General features: G+C 43.9%; 1 protein-coding gene across 1 annotated transcript in view; it reads right to left on the reverse strand.

Moving 5' to 3' along the window:
* LOC119953293 (dynein heavy chain 9, axonemal-like) overlaps positions 1–17,126 on the reverse strand; it is a 686,444-nt gene that overhangs the window by 259,164 nt on the left and 410,154 nt on the right. Inside the window, exons 49-51 of the mRNA XM_038777408.1 lie at positions 10,025–10,285; positions 5,891–6,316; positions 4,320–4,439 (exon numbers count right to left, since the gene is read on the reverse strand). Of these exons, the coding sequence (XP_038633336.1) occupies positions 4,320–4,439; positions 5,891–6,316; positions 10,025–10,285 (807 nt within the window). The remainder of the gene's footprint in view (positions 1–4,319; positions 4,440–5,890; positions 6,317–10,024; positions 10,286–17,126) is intronic.

The raw sequence follows: 17,126 nt of genomic DNA on the forward strand, positions 1-17,126 counted from the left end.
ATTGATTATTATTTTTAAAATGATCGATTTATTGCATTGACATTGTTTATTTTTGATCAGAAAGTTGCTTATTTTCTTCATACCTCAACTTGCTTTCTGACATTCGTGTCTAATGTGCCAAACATTAATCATTCAGAAATTTGCTCCATCAGCCCCATGAGTGAGAAAAAAATTTGAAACATGCCCCTCATGCGAAAAGGTTGGACAGGTCTGTGCTAGAGAATTTTAGATTAAAATAGTTGCATGGAGGACTTCCAGTGGGGAGAGGTAGGGGAAGATCGCATATAAGGTAGCTCCTGCCAGGGTCCTTGTTTTTAGGTCTTTTTTTCCTGATTCCCGGAGGAATTTGGTGGCTTAATCTGCCCCATCTAATTGCATAAGGCACTGGTTGGCAAAAGTATGTTGAAAGGCACAAAAAAGGCTGCTGGAAAGAAATGTACGAGTGATAGTCTTTCGATCGAGCCAGAGAGTGTGTGAAGTTCATTGAGAGGGAGGATGGCAATGATGATAGTTGTGGCAGCTCCTATCACAGTGGAAACACCGACTTGGGTAATGGTGCACCAATTAGAAAACCAATTTGAGAAACACTTTGAAAGGCAAGGAAGGGGGATGATGGAGACCCTCAAAAAGTCTATGAAGCAGGCGTTTAGCCCGATATGGGAGAAGGTGGAAACAACTTTGGAGGTTGTGAACAAGGAGAGCTGCTGAACGCGGTGGAGGGTATCGTTTCACGGCATAGCGACCAAATTGCCTTGTTGGAAGCCGAGATGCTGCTGGTAGAGGAGAGAAACGTGAGCCTGAGAGCGAAGGTCAAGGATCTGGAGAACAGGCCGAGGAGACATAACCTCAGGATCATGGGGCTGCTGGAGGGGTGGAGGGCCTGAGGCCAACTGGCTATTTTTCCCAGATATTTGTGAAGCTGGTGGGCGGGGGACAAGCAGACATCCCCCTCCTGAGCTGGAGAGGGCCCACCGACCACGCAGGCAGAGGCCTCAGGCAAATGAGCCACCACGAATGGTGATACTTCGATTTCATAGCTTCCAGAAGAAGGAGCGGGTTCTGAAATGGGCTAAAGAGAACCGAGACATGAGGTGAGAAAGAAGCAACATCTGGATTTACCATGACTTTGGGGCACAGCTCGTGAAGAGACATGCAGCCTTTAATAAGGCAAAGTCAGCCCTATATAAGAGTGGAGTGTGTTTTGAGGAAGTGTACCCGGCGAGGTTGAGAATTACGTATAACTCAAAAGTTATTGAGTCAATACATTTGAGGAGGTGGAGGCTTTGTCAAGGGGCAAGCACTTGGTCTTAATTGAAAGGGCTTGAATAGGATTTTAATGGGTGTGGATGGGAAGGGTTTGCTTGGGGATGTTTCTGTATGTATTTCTAGTTATTTGGGGTGCCTTGTTCTGTATTGGAGGGGGTGGGGAGGGTCCAGTGTATATGTTGTTTGGGGAGGGATGGGGGGGGGGGTGGCAATGTAGATGGGGGTAATAGTTAAGGCAGCAATATGGATAATGCATGGCCCACGGTGGAATGCTGAGAATTGCAAGGGCTTTGGTTTTGTTTATTTCTTTGCTGCAGAGGCGGGCGGGCGGGGGGGGGGGGGGGGGGGGGGGGGGGGGGGGGGGCTCTTCTCCCTTTTCTTTGTTTGTTAGATGTGGGTCTAATGGGAGCTATCCAACTAGCAGTTAGGTCTTAGCTACTGAACGGGAGTCAGGTGGGGGTAGGGCCTGCAGCCTGTTGGACCTGTTTAGAGAGTATTTTTCTTTGTTAGGTAATCTTTTTTAAATTGGGGGGAGTAAGGGTAGAGTGCTGACGGTGGCCAGGGGTTTTTCTTTCTCTTCAATATGGGTGGGATTTGCGGCCATCTTGGGTGTGCCGTGGGTCATTGAATTTGGTGTAAGATTGGGACAATTTCTCACGGTGGAAATAGCTGAGTTGAGAGGGGGAGATGAGAGAACCACAATTAGACTAGTTACTTGAAACATTAAAGCTAAGTACACACTGAGAGGAATAATCAAGGGGTTTTATCGAAGATGGCAGCCGTTTATTGCTTATTTCAAGGAATTGGTCACCATTAGTTGTTGGGGGTGGGGAGGCGGGAGGCGAAGGGGAGGGATTTAGGTCTACTATTCTGTCTTTTATGGTTAATGTATGCAAATTCATATATTTTTTCTATTTTGTATTTTATAAATTGAAAAATGCCAATAAAATTATTTCTAAAAAATATAGTTGCATGGATGAGACTTGCTATAGTAAGACGCTATTAAGCTAATGATCTAATTTTACTTTGAAATGCAGCTCACCTTATTACAATTGTTCCTTTTCTGTAACGATGGTTGTATCACTGAAATTGAGATGTGGTTGCTTTGTTCAAATCTAGAATAACCCCGCTCGTTCGCTTGGATAAGATTAAGAAAATAATTGGTGATCATTACTTTTGAGGCAATTACTTGTTTTAGTTATTCCCATTGATTACCTTGATTGGGGGCGGGAGATGAAGAAACATTTTTCTCTCAACTCTAATGTGCGAGAAAATGTTGGTGAGATTTTAACATCCTTCCTTAATATTACAACGGATCTTTTCCACTCACTTTACCATCCATTCTAAAAATTTACATTCAGCTTGTTAATCCTAATATCAATTGGCTCCTTGCAGTCTCTTTATACGAACAGTAATTAAACTGTTCAAGCAAAAAATAAGCTCCACATCTGAAGCAACTTAAAAAGAACCCTGAAAAGAACAACATGAAATGTTAATGATCTTTTCATCAGGTTAGTTATGTCTTTTAATAATAATCATTATTAGCGTCACAAGTAGGCTTACAGTAGCACTGCAATGAAGTCACTGAGAAAAGCCCTAGTCGTCACACTACAGCGCCTGTTTGGGACATTGAGTGAGAATTCAGAATGTCCAATTCACCTAACAAGCACGTCTTTCGGGACTAGTGGGAGGAAAACGTAGCACTCGGAGGAAGCCCATGCAGACATGGGGAGAACGTGCAGACTCTGCACAGACAGTGACCCAAGCCGGGAATTGAATCTGGGACCCTGGTGCTGTGAAGCAACAGTGCTAATCAATGTGCTACCGTGCCATCTGTGTGACTATACAGAGATAATACAGAGGGTGGTACCTTAAATCATAAAATTAATCCAGACTGATCACAGTTATTCTACAAAGCTGCTGTGAAGGGGTTATTTCACACCATTTCATAGAACCATAGAATTCCTTCAATGCAGCCCTTTGGCGCATTAAGTCTGCACTGACTCTCTGAAAGAGCACTCCCCCGCCATATAATCCATAACCCCACTTAACCTGAACATTTTGGGACTGTGGGAAGAAACTGGAGCACCTGGAGGAAACCCACGCAGACACGGGGAGAAAGTGCAAACTTCACAGTCACCCAAGGCCGGAATTGAACCTTGGTCCCTGGCGCTGTGAGGCAGCAGTGGTAACCACTGTGCCACCATGCTGTCAGGTCATATACAGTATTACCGCAATAATTATAGGGAGGTGCTGCTGTCATGGAAATGCCACTGGACAAGTTATCCAGAAGCCCAGGCTAATGCTCTGGGAACAATGAAGAAATCTGGTATCTAAAACTAATCGCAGCAATGATGGTAATGAAATTATCGTTGATTGTCATAAAAACCCATCTGGATCCCGAATGCCGAAGGAAATCTGCCATCCTTACCCGATCTGGCCTATGTGTGACTCCAGACATACAGTAATGTGGTTGACCCTCAACTGCCCTCTGAAACATCCGAGCCAACCACTCAGTTCAAGGCCAATTAGGAATGGGCAACAAACAGTGCCCACATTCCATGGAGTAATATTTTAAAAACAGAAAAAGTCTGCTTTTAAAGGCCGAAGTGAAATTTTCCCTTGGTGTACCCGAACAGGCGGCGGCTAGGGGATTTTCACAGTGACTTCATTGCAGTGTTAATGTAAGCCTACTAATAAAGATTTTTTAAAAATAATTTTTTAAAAGTCATGCATCAACCTTTCATGGGTACATTCCTCAAAGTGTAGCCAACCTTTTTTGTAAGATTAAGGATTTGACCTTCGTTCAGATTGATATGTTTCATTATGCACTCACAGAGCTCTGCTTAAATTGTGGCACAGGCTGGACAGCAGAGCTCAATGCTACATTCCCAGGGCAGGTACGAGTGTGAAATCGTATTTGCAGCATAACAGCTATATTAATGCTCCAACATGAACACATTCTGGCAATGTCGGCCAGCACCAGTTATGGTTAATTTTCAGCCAACTATACCCAGTCATTACAGAACTGCTCACAGAATAAGAAAACTCACCAGTCGATTGGCAAGGGCAATGGTGCGTTCAGTTGACTCAGCTTCTTGTTGGCATTTCAGTTTATCTGCCGTTGCCTGTTCAAATTGTGCTGTTAACTTAGCTAAGTTTGCATTCAATTGCTATTAAAGAAGAAGAAAACAGAATTTTGATCAATATTAGGTCAATACAGAACACCAGTCCACCATTGCATAAAACCTGTTTATTTTGATTTCCTTGCCTCAATATTTCCTTACATCTCTGGGAAAATTAACAAACACTTTTCATTCATCGCATTTGGGGTGAGATTCTTTGGCCTCCCTGTGGTGTGTTTCTCGGCGGCCCGCAGTTGGTCGGCCAGGCGGGATCTGCTAGTCCAGCCGCTGTCAATGGGATTCCTATTGAATCCACCCCATGCCACCAGGAAACCCATGGTGGGGTGCGCCGTCGGTGGGACCGGAAGACCCTGCTGGCAAGAACAGCGGGGAGATCTTGCTTGGTTTATTGTGTCCAACTACATTTTGAGTTGAGTAACTGAATTTGTCGAAATATATTTTTCAGCCCTTTGATATAGTCTGCATCAAAAGTCACACTTGTCACCCGAGGGGATTTGATAGGGGAGACTTCACAAATAAGCATCGGAAGTCCTTCAATATTGCCACAGTAACACAACTGCTCATTTTGAAAATCATTTGGTACAATTTTTATACAATGCAGAGATCTTCAATCAGCCTTTAGCAACAGTTAGAGCTCTGTGATCAATAGTTTTGTATGACATCTTTATGACAATGTGACAAATGCAGGAAATTGTTATATGTTGTAATTAATATTTGTTGCAGTAATGCTAATTAAAACCCCGCTTTAAAGAGCATACAATTAGTATGTCTGCTACCACTGTGATTAAGGAGTCCTGAAACCGAGGTAATCATTGATTTTAACCATTTACTTCTTTACAGATAGATGATTAATGGAACTTTGTTTTGATTTTGGAGATCCCGAGAGTGTAAATAATTTATGAGGGATGATGCTCAGTCCTGGATGAACAGGTCATGGGACATCTTAGTCAGAGGAGCCTGAATTATTTTGTAATTAAGGGATAGAGCCAGGTCTATCTGTAGTTTTGTAGTTTTCCATAGGATTTTAGTCTGACAAGACAGGGTTTCAGCTGGCTCCTGAATGGTCTCTCCAAGGTCTTTGCACAGAGAAAAGCAAGTGAACCTGATTGTTAATTTTATTCATAAGTGGTCTTTGACTATATTGGTATGTTTAATTGGAATATATATATATATATATAGTTGCAGGTATAGGGAGTAAGTTATTTTTTTCCCCTTATTTTAAGAATTATTAATTGTAAAGCTGTTACTTTGTGGCTCATGTGATTGACTCTGTGTTTAAATTCAAATTTGTTTTAACATAAAACATTAGTCAGTGTTATCACTCCTGGTCAAGTATCCTTTCCTCACAGTTCTACAAATTGCAAATTGTTGGGTTTCCCATCCGGGATCCTGACCTTAGTGAAGTACCTGCAGACATTAATGTAAGGTGAGATCCAGGAATGGTGACCAATCTACACAGGTCATTTCTTTCTACTTACATTTATCTTGGCTTTGATAATTGTCAGTTTATCCTGGGCGGCAGCTAACTCTGCATTAGCTTTGTTCAAAGCTTGCCGCTTAGGCTCCACATCACAGTAGACTTCGTAAAACTTCACAATGTTGACAACCCAGGAGCAAAGGCCAGCGGCGGCGAGAGACTTGGATGCAATGAACTCTGGGTTGAATTCCGGGTCGTGCATGTAAGGCTGAATAGCTTTGAGGCAGTTTTCGTGGATTTTCTCCTTATTGAAGTTGATCAGGCTATCGAGGAACCCATCCACCTTTGCCATCATGACCTTTGCCGACTTCCAGCTGCGGTCTTTGGGTACCTTGCCTCCGGATGCCATGAGCACCAACACAGCAGCGGTGACATTTGTCACAGCTGATGGGGGAGTGCCAAAGGACTTCAGTTCTGTCAAATTGTTCTGAAGGAAGAACAAAACAGCGAGTGAAGCTGAATGAATTTTTCTTTCACAGTCAAGCTCTAGTAGGAAGTTGAGTTATCAATTTGAGTGCATCGCTTTGAAGCCTGCAGCTATAGTCTGAATTTTAGATAACATGAGTCATCAAATGTAAGGCAATGAAACCCCCTGGTAGTAACATAAATCTCTAAAGGCTAGTTAGCTGTGAAGTAGTTGAGTCCCCACAGCGTCCTACGGCAGATGATTCTAACATGATTATGGGAATCAAAAAAAACAAACGATCAGCAAATTTGTGACAGCTCCTGTATAACTGACCTAGTTTAACGCTTCGGAATATTTTCCAATTACGTAAACCCACTTCACATGAAATGTAGGGACCAAACATAAAAATGGGGGCGGAGTAGGGAAGTACAAAGTAAACCACCAAATCAGTTGTGTGATATTTGGGTTTAAAAGTTATTGTTAATTTTAAAAAAGAGATTTCTGTCAGAACATCATGTCAATGAATAACAAAATCGATTTCTGTCCATCGGATCGTCTTTTCTAAGGAGCAGCTAGCAGGGAAAGTCCCTGAATTAAATGTGTCCTTTTTTCCAAATCACTGTTTCTGTTCACTGCAATTCTGCAATAGAACATAGAACATAGAACAGTACAGCACAGAACAGGCCCTTCGGCCCTCGATGTTGTGCCGAGCCATGATCACCCTACTCAAACCCACGTATCCACCCTATACCCGTAACCCAACAACCGCCCCCTTAACCTTACTTTTTAGGACACTACGGGCAATTTAGCATGGCCAATCCACCTAACCCGCACATCTTTGGACTGTGGGAGGAAACCGGAGCACCCGGAGGAAACTCACGCACACACGGGGAGGACGTGCAGACTCCGCACAGACAGTGACCCAGCCGGGAATCGAACCTGGGACCCTGGAGCTGTGAAGCATTTATGCTAACCACCATGCTACCATGCTGCCCAAAATGTTCCATTGTGCTTCAGATCAAACATGTCTTACAGTAACAAATAGTTTATTTCATAGTCTATAATATCACTGAAAAAGTTGACAAGCTCATGCTCCACCTTAACTTCGATTTTTCATACTTTCATTGTCCTATAAAATGATTCACTTGGAGGCTTTAGTCAATCGCCTTCATTTAAAAGGAGGCTTACAAGACAGTGTATGTCCTGAGCTGCAGCAAACCCTGTAGTGGCTTTCTTCACAGCTTGCCACTTAGGCTCAACATCACAATAGACCTGGTAAAACTTCACGATGCTGACAGCCCTGGAGCCAGTGGCTGCTCGAGACTTGTCAGTGATTTCAATATCTTCTGAGACTGGTTATGCCCGTGATAATGCACATTCTACATAGTTTATAAACCCCAAAAATCTTTTCCCGCAGCCATTTAAGATGAAACCGCCCGTTCTTCTTCCCTTAGCATGAACTGTCAATGAATCGCTCAGGGTTGTAAATCAAATTCAAGTGATTTAACATCAGCTCAAGAAACAACCAAACAAGTTGTTGACTTTAATAAGGCCAGCCCTGCCAAGGCAAAAGGCTACATCTTATCTTCTTAAATGCATTAAGATAAATCAAATTTCCAGCACATCAGCGACCAAAAACACACAATTCACGGTTACATTATTTCTCTCACTTTAAGATGATTTATATCCTACTTCTAGAGTAATTAAAATACGATAAATTGGAAGGATATTGTAATGTTCCCTTAATTGATGAGCAATTGGGGCAGCTACTGCTTCCTGGCATTGCCGATGTTGATGCTGGAAAGTTACACACGAGGAGGAATTCTCCGGGTCTTGTTCGTCCCGCCACGACTGCCAGCGAGGACGGAGAATTTTGCGCTCAGACAAAACTCCATTCACTGCAGCAGGACTGGAGAATCCCAGCCGCGGGAGAGATCGGAGACTCCTGGCCAAGTATAAGGGCCGGGATTTTCCCCTACCCGGCGGGGCAGGGGGTCCCGGCGGGATGGAGTGGCGTGAACCACTCCGGCGTCGGGCCGCCGTGGATTTCTCCGCACCTTTAGGGGCCAAGCCCTACCCTTGAGGGGCTAAGCCCACGCCGGAGTGGCTGGTGCCCCCGCCGGCCAGCGGGAAAGGCATTTGGCGCCACGCCAGCTGGAACCGAAGGGACATCGCTGGCCGGCGGAAGTCCGCGAATGCGCCAGAGCGTCAGCGATTGCTGACACCGCGCATGCGCAGGGGAGGGAGTCACTTCCACGTCTGCCATCGTGAAGGCTATGGCCATCGCGGAAGGAAAAGAGTGCCCCCACGGCACAGGCCCGCCCGCCAATCGGTGGGCCCCGATCGTGGACCAGGCTACCGTGGCGGCACCCCCAGGGTCCAGATCGCCCCACGCCCCACCCCCCCTCCCCAGGACCACAGAGCCCGCCCGCGCCACCAGTCCCGCCGGTAAGGGAGGTGTTTTGATTCCCGCCATGACAGCAGCGGGACTTCGGCCCATCGCGGGCCGGAGAATCGGCGGGGGGGGGGGGGGGGGGGGGGGGGGGGGCGACAGGCACGCCGCGATTCCTGCCCCCGCCGAATCTCTGGTGCCGGAGTCTTCGAGAGACGGCGGGGGCGGGATTCATGCCGGCCCCTCCCCCAGCGATTCTCCGACCCGGCGGGGGGTCGGCGAATCCAGCCCGAGTTACCACTTACTATGCATATTGTGAGGAAGACGAAAGGGTAACCTTTGTGCTTCAGCTCAAAGAGACAAAACGATAAGCATGTCTCTCCATCAACATTGTACTCAAAAAGAAGGTGGCATAAAATGTTAGCCTGTATCCAATAGCAAGAAATAAAGAGCTTGTATAATATAGCACCTGATGGTGGTCTTAAGGTCTCAAGAAGTGCTGTTTAACAAATGGGCTACTTTTTAAAACACAATTACATGAACTCACAGGTTGGTCAATTTGCACATAGCAAAGTCCCCAAAAAGAATGAATGATCAGAAAATCTGTTTGTATGCTGTTGGCCAGGAATCTGGGCGAATAGCCTGAATAATAATGGGGGCTTTTCAGCTGGTTGCAAGCAAGACAGGAATTTTGATTGGGCTCAATAATGATGCTCCCATGGTCACCTTGTCACTTGTTAATAATTGGCAATATCATCTGTTCAACATGCCAATCATCTGTCTTTATGGCTTTCCTAATAGAGCCAGAGAGGTCAACGGCACAGGAAAGCACTTCGGCCCATTATGTCTGCGCTGGCAAAAAACAACCACCTAAGTATTCTAATCCCATTTTCCAGCACTTGGCCCACAGCACGTCTTGGCATCGCAAGTGCACATCTAAATACTTCTGAAATGTTATGAGGATGTCTGCCTCCACCACCCTGTCAGGCAGAGAGTTCCAGACTCCCACCGCCCTATGGGTGAAGAAGCTTTTCCTCACATCCCCTCCAAACCTCCTGCTCCTTACCTTAAATTTATGCCCCCTGGTATTGATCCCTCCCCCAAGGGAAAAGTTTCTTCCTGTCTATGCCCCTCATAATTTTATACATCTCAATCATGTCTCCACTCAGCCCCCTCTGCTCCAAGGCAAACCACCCCGCTTCTACCCCCTCTCTCTTCATAACAAAAACTCTCCAGCCTTGCAGTTGTGTAACATGCTTGGAACCTTTTTCTACATTCAAGATGCCAAAATGATTGCAAGCTGTTATTTTTCTTTTGGATTTAATTCAAACTCTTACCTTATTCAGAGTGTTGAGGGCCTCCTGAGCAGCAGTCAGGGCAGGTTCGGCTTTTGCTAAATCCTCCTCACAGTCTCTCTGTGTGCGGGTAACTTCTTCAGCAATGAGAGCCACCTTCTGTTCTTCCCCATCTGCAATAGCTTTTTCTTTGCTAACTTTCTCTGTTTCAACTCCAACCACTTGAATCAGCTTGTCAGCATCTTCATTTTTCTGTTTCAGCTCAATTTCCTGTGCAGCCAGTTTGGCTTTCAGATCATCTACCTAATTAAAGGAGTTAAATATAAGGGAGTAATCACTAAATGTCTAAAAGCTCCAAGTTAATATCCATGCTATATTCATATGATCTGAAAACATTAAACCACTTTTAGTAGTGACAAAGTAATTGAGGATAAGAAGGGCATTGGCTCTTCATCCATCTTGAATAACTCTGATGTCTCCCAATTGCAGTGTCTATAATTGGTTCATAAAAGATTCAAGGTCAATATCTGAAACATCTTCACAAGATCTGTCACTAAAATCTAGAAATGGTACAGCTTGATCCAAATTAGTCCAAGGGTGGAATTTTCCCTTATTTTTTCAGAGTGTCAGGCATGTCGCTCGCCAGCTGCACAGCTGAGTTTTGGGGTCAAGATTTTGGGCCCTTTGAAAAAACAAAATCCTCTCCGCTCACACGCATCAGTATTGGGGCTCTTCCGACGCAACAAACATAATGCGAACTGTGCCCCAATGGGACTCCCCAGAGGGTCCGTCTGTGGCACTGCCCCCTAGCATAGGTTGGCACTCCCATGTTGGCACAGTCAGGTTGCCCGGTAATGCTAACCTGTGCCAGAAGGCAGTGCCAGGACACTGCCTAGTCATGTCCCTCCCTCTCTGCTCCCCGGAGCTAAATTTACCTTTGTGCCCCACAGGACTCCACTCGACTGATTCCCGTTTTCCCAAGCCTGCTGTAAACCTCGCCCGACATGACGGGGGGGGGTTGTGTGAATCATATGGCGGTGGGGGTCGGTAACGAGATTAAAATGTATGCAATCCCTAACCACAAATGCTAACTGTGGGTAATCCCAGTTTGTCTATCCACACACATTTCTACTCTGCATTCTAGCAGGATCCAGTGCAGATCTTGTAAAATTATTCCTAAATTTCCTATCCTAAATTTCTTTCAAGGGGCTACTTAAATCATGATAGCTTGGACAAAACAGCCTGACCAAAATTCCAATATGGAACCAAGATTTACACATATTCCCAGTAAAAGTGAAGTAAAATTGCAACTGGTCATGCGGGAGTTATAATATAAAAATTGCTCTTTCCTAAGTAAAAATAAAATGACAGGATGCTTTAATAACACACAGTTAAGCACATTGAATACACCCCTGAATTCAAAGTTGTATAATTCAAATCTAGATTTTGGGGCAGCAGGGTAGCATGGTGGTTAGCATAAATGCTTCACAGCTCCAGGGTCCCAGGTTCGATTCCTGGCTGGGTCACTGTCTGTGTGGAGTCTGCACGTCCTCCCTGTGTGTGCGTGAGTTTCCTCCGGGTGCTCCGGTTTCCTCCCACAGTCCAAAGATGTGCGGGTTAGGTGGATTGGCCATGCTAAATTGCCCGTAGTGTCCTAAAAAGTAAGGTTAAGGGGGCGGTTGTTGGGTTACGGGTATAGGGTGGATACGTGGGTTTGAGTAGGGTGATCATGGCTCGGCACAACATTGAGGGCCGAAGGGCCTGTTCTGTGCTGTACTGTTCTATGTTCTATGTTCTAAATCATCTGGAAATTCAAATATCTTGCATCATATTCCCACTTGGCTTCATTATGAGCATTGCTTATTTCAAAGGACTGGATCATTCGAAATTTTTAGTGCAAAAATTAACCTTGAATTACCTAGAGCAGTGTGTATTTAAAAATACAGTTGTCCAACATTAACAGCCATTGAAACAACATGCCTCCATTACTGGGAGAAGATTGTGGTGACGTGGTAGTGTCACTGAACTAATTTGCGAGAGGCCCAGGCTAATGCTCGGAGGACATTGGTTCTTTGTTATCTGGTCTGGCCGACATTGATTCCAGATCCTCAGCAATGTGGTTAACTCTTACCTGTGAAATAGCCTATGAAACCACTCATTCAACGCTGATTAGAGATGGGCAACATTGCCCACGTTCTAAAGAATAAAAAAGGCCATCACATATTTTATGGCTCTGTTGTGTCACGTAGATCTTAATCTGTTTTACTGTCATAATAATGACACTGATGTGTATAATATTCTTACATGGTACTTTGAATTAATTATAAGGAACCAAAAACAAAGGATTTTTGTTTGGATAAATGGACTGAGGTTATTTTGGAGGTACAATTTGAACTGATCTTAATGAGGAGAGTCCATCAAAATGTGAACAATGTTACCAAACTGACAGTAATGTTCACATAAATCATGGAACTACAAGTTCAAGAACACAGCAAAGCTGAATAATTTAGTGGCACAATGTGGTAACTTATTGTCTCGTATTGACTTTTACTCTATATTATTTATGATCTTTCTGTTCCGCTATCACAATCAGGATGCAATGCTGCAGCTCTGCCAGGATTTATAGGGTTACTGCTTTTAAAAATCAAGTCAGTCGAGAGAAATGCAAGCCAATCATGGATCGAGTTTTTCAATCCATTGCTAATCCATGGCACATGAATAAGTAAAGAAGGTGCCTAGTTGTTAAATATTTTTAGGTCAGGAATAGAAAGGTTCTTCTTGGATAATGAGGGAATGAAGCCACATTGGAATGGTGTAGGAAGGTGGAGTGGAGGTAAATCACAGAATCCCTACATTGCAGGAGGCTATTCAACCCATTGAATCTGCGCCGATCCTCTGAAACAGCATCCTCTCTAGGCCCACTCCCCCACAAATCCTTAACCCTCACCCAACCTTTGGACACAAAGACGCAATTTAGCTGGGCCAATCCACCTAACATTCACATCTTTGGACTGTGGGAGAAAACCAAAGCACTCCGAGGACCCCACGCAGTCACGGAGAGAACATGCAAACTCCACACAGTCACCCAAGGTTGGAATCAAACCCGGATCCTTGGCGCTGTGAGGCAGCAGTGCTAACCACTGTGCCACTGTGCTGCCCCGATCTTAGCTGAATGGCAAAGCATAGCTGAAGGACCAAGTGGTCTGTGCCCACTCCCATTTCTTCTGTTCATATAAACTTGAAGATTTTCTGCAACATTTCAATTGGTCCAACGTCAAAATAAATGCAGAGTGCCACCCTCATAAAGCATCGTTTCTTTTGTTGACATGTTTGACCACAATGCCAATATTTTGCCATTGCTTAATTAACTTTCAGTTAAGTTTGCTCAATGACTTTCTGATGTAGTGTCCGTTTAAAAACAAACAGAGCCACATTTTGCTATACGAAGGGCTCAGCGGCAAACAAAGTTCTGAACTTATTTTCATAATTTCCGTCAATTGTACAACAGTGTGCTTCTCCAGCTCACAGCTGCTCATCTCTTTTAGCTCCTTCTCACTTCTTTTCTCTTTCACTCTCAGACTGCAATTATCTTTCTCCCCCCTCCACACAGCTCTCCATTGCTTTTACCTCAAGAGATGCTACCATAGAAACAGCCCACACGCTTTCTTTGAGGCATCATCTTTATGACTAGATCATCTTTTTAAGATAAAGAAACTGCCAGTAATTAACAAGCACACATTTTTTGAATCACTCCTTCATGCTCAATGCTGTCCCCGAAGGCACACCTGCATTCTCTCTCATTCTTTTCACTCCAAATGTGGAATCGTCAAAATTACAGCACAGAAGGAGTCCATTGGCATTTGCATCCATGCCAGTGGTCGCTCGTCAACTGGAGACACGTGTATTCTTATCCAACTTAAGCCAGGTGTTTGCCATGTACCTTTTTTTATATTCCTTGCTTTCAAACACGCAACTAATTCCCTTCGAGATGATAACATCTCCAGAGAGAAGGAAAAGGCACAGATTGAAGTAGTCCCTGGAATTTGAGTGAGCAAGGAAGACAATGGCAATCAGGAAATGAACAGAAGAGAAAGGTAAAATGGAGCAAACCAGGGAAGCTGCTAGAACACAGATAGTGAGAGTACGAGGAGAATGAAATTATTAAAATGATCAATTTGAACCATAGACGTCTTACAGAAGCACAATCTGTAACTAATCTTCCAGAAAAAGGTTGCCTGAAGTTTCGAGGGGGTTATCTAATCGAGATAAATTGTACTTTTCTCATCTGCTTCCCAAGGAATATTGAAAATATTTAATATTACTGTTTTCCTCATGAAAACCTTTCAATAAAAGTAATTGACTGTGCATCCTCCATATTGGCATTGCCTTCCAACATTCATCACCATGCGTTGGCACTGATCATTTTTGCAATTAATTAGTAATCATAGGATGTTCAGTAAAATATTTCTTGTATTGACAGAAAAAATGCAAAAGGTTTTTTTCTGCAGGATATAGAGAGAAAGATCCAAGTAAAAACATGGTAATACATTATTGAAAAGATTCAAATAATGAGGTTACTTTAAATCATTATCAAGCCTGGGGTGCAGGAGAAGGGTACATAATTCAGCTCCTTATTAAGTCAGAATATGTATCCCATGAGAGGAAATTAATATTTAAAACGGAACAGATTCTGATTCTAATTTTTGTCATGTCAAGTTAAATGGAGGGACATCTTACCTTCAGGCAAAAAGTTCAAATTGTCAATATTAGATCAGTCACCTGATATATTATTTCCCAGTTGTCCTTTACATTAAAACCAATTGGAAGGGGAACCGGGTGAGGTGTATGACAGATGGTTGACACAATATCGCTGGTGTTATCCTCTTGCCAAAAGTTAACCTGAACTGCATGGGTGGGATATTCTGGTCCTTCCCGCTGGTGGGACCCTCCTGTCTTGCTAATGGCGACCGCTACCGCCCGTCATCCGTCCTCCCAATCTCACCCTGCCTCCCCACCAAGCGGGTTCCATTGCACCAGGCAAGTCACGCGAAAAGCCATAGACCGTAGACACCAGTGGGATTGAAGGATCCCATTGGCCGCCAATGGCAAGCCATCTCCACGCCAGAAAACATGCCACAAGTCCTGTGTCTTTAGCCTTCAAACCTCCTGATTTATTTAAAAGGATTCATCTTTTCTCCACTCCAAACAGATGAAGCAATCATATTTGTTTTCCATGCACTCATCACCTGGCTAATGTTCTTTCTCATTTATTTTCATTGCACTTGGACTTGAAGATAAAAATATTCCATACAATACTGCATGAAGCAAAACACAGTCAAGAGGGAAGGCACTGGACCTAAAGCAACACCACATGGCCAATGTGTCATCGTAGACAGATGTGGGTATATTTGTCTCAGCTCTGTGGTGATCTGCATTTGCATAGCAATGTATATAGTTGGATGTACAACCTCCGACCAGCAGGTGGGGACGGTGATCCACCATGTGACTCCACAGATCAGCAGTTGGTAGTAAGTCGTACTGGAGGACTGTCTCATTAGAGATAGTTCCAGGCGAATTCACTTATTCATTACCATTTGTATTGTAGTTCATTTGTTGTCTTTCCACGTGATCATTTTATTAATAAACTATCTTACTAGTTAAAGAACTAGATGTTTTGTGTGCATCTTTACCACAGCCACAACACAGAACATAACAAGCTCTTGACGATTAAATGTCACAATGGTTTTTATATAGCAGTGACATTGGTGTGGGCCATGAACCTTTAACTTGTTTCCAATGATATCTGTTACAATGCAACAGAACACTTTATTTTACTAAGAGCATGTGGAAAGGCACCCAAGTGATAAATGCAGGTGCGGTACATGCCTTTTGAAGACCTGTGCCAAGGGTTTGTTTGGTGTCCCCTTGGTTGACAAAACTCATCGCTGGATCTGCTTGGGACACCTGACTTAGGGCTTTGTGTCATTAGTTCTAGCATCGTCCCCAACAGAGGTGAACTTCAGAGGTAAACAACAGAACTATATCTGTCAGGCAACAGAAGAGGTGGGATCAGAAAATTAATTTGCACCAAGTGTTTGAGCTACTTCTTTGACCAAGATTTTAGTCACACCTCCTATTCTTTGTCCTGGTAGCCTATTTTTGTTTGATTATCTTGCTGTGCAACGCTTTGTGAAAGGCAAATTGGCGTATAGGTCTAATCAATCTAACCATCAGTGGTCCTTTTCCGCTGCAATATATTTCAAAAAGGTCTTGGATAAATAATTTTGAGGAGGAAGAAGGATCAATGAAGAAATGACAGCTCGGTTAGACCAATGTCAACAGTGAAGAAAATCTTTGAGACAGACATGAACAGTACTTGGAAAAATATGCGTTAACATATGAAAACCAGCAGAGATTTGTTGAAGGTAAATAGTGTCCATTTAAATTGATTGAGTTATTTGATGAAGTCACAAGGAGGTTGATGAGTGTGCATGGTTGATGTTGGATATGAGGACTTTCAAAAGGCACTTGATGGAGTACCACAAGATGAACTTGTTCCCAAAGTTGAATTGAAGGGGTATTGGCTGCATGGGCACAAAACTGGCCACGGGTCAGATCTAAGGCACTGATCACACAAGAGCTGGATGTTCAGTGAGTGGAACATCTTCCTGTTGATGGAGTGCACTTGTAGATGGCCCGGTGAGTGCAAGACGACATGCGTGCCATCTAATAAACATTTTGGAAGGCTGGTCCGATCATTCAGTCTCCTCAAGCGTCACAAATTCAAGCGTCACGAATCTTGCAAGAGGCCTCTCACGAGACCCGAAGGTCTCGACCCGAAACCAGGTTGGGAGCGATGAGGCTTCTGAAGCGCACCCCTGGATTTGGCCAGACTTGGCATAATTTCAAAGTTTGCAGAAGATGTAAAACTTCCTGCTGGTAGGATATTCCAGTCCTGGAAGTATCCGTGAGTTCCTCAACAGTGGCATGGATAAGTAATATAAATTGCCAAAGGCTTTGGCAGGATTTCGCCAGCAACCATGGGAGGGCTGGAGGATTCCACCCACAGAATTCAGGAGGGCAGGCTGGTGAAATGTGAAGACACATGGCAGTTGCAATTTAATTGTGAAGTGATTAATTTCGG

This window comes from Scyliorhinus canicula, chromosome 18, assembly GCF_902713615.1.
Source record: "Scyliorhinus canicula chromosome 18, sScyCan1.1, whole genome shotgun sequence".
Classification (NCBI taxonomy): Eukaryota; Metazoa; Chordata; class Chondrichthyes; order Carcharhiniformes; family Scyliorhinidae; genus Scyliorhinus; species Scyliorhinus canicula.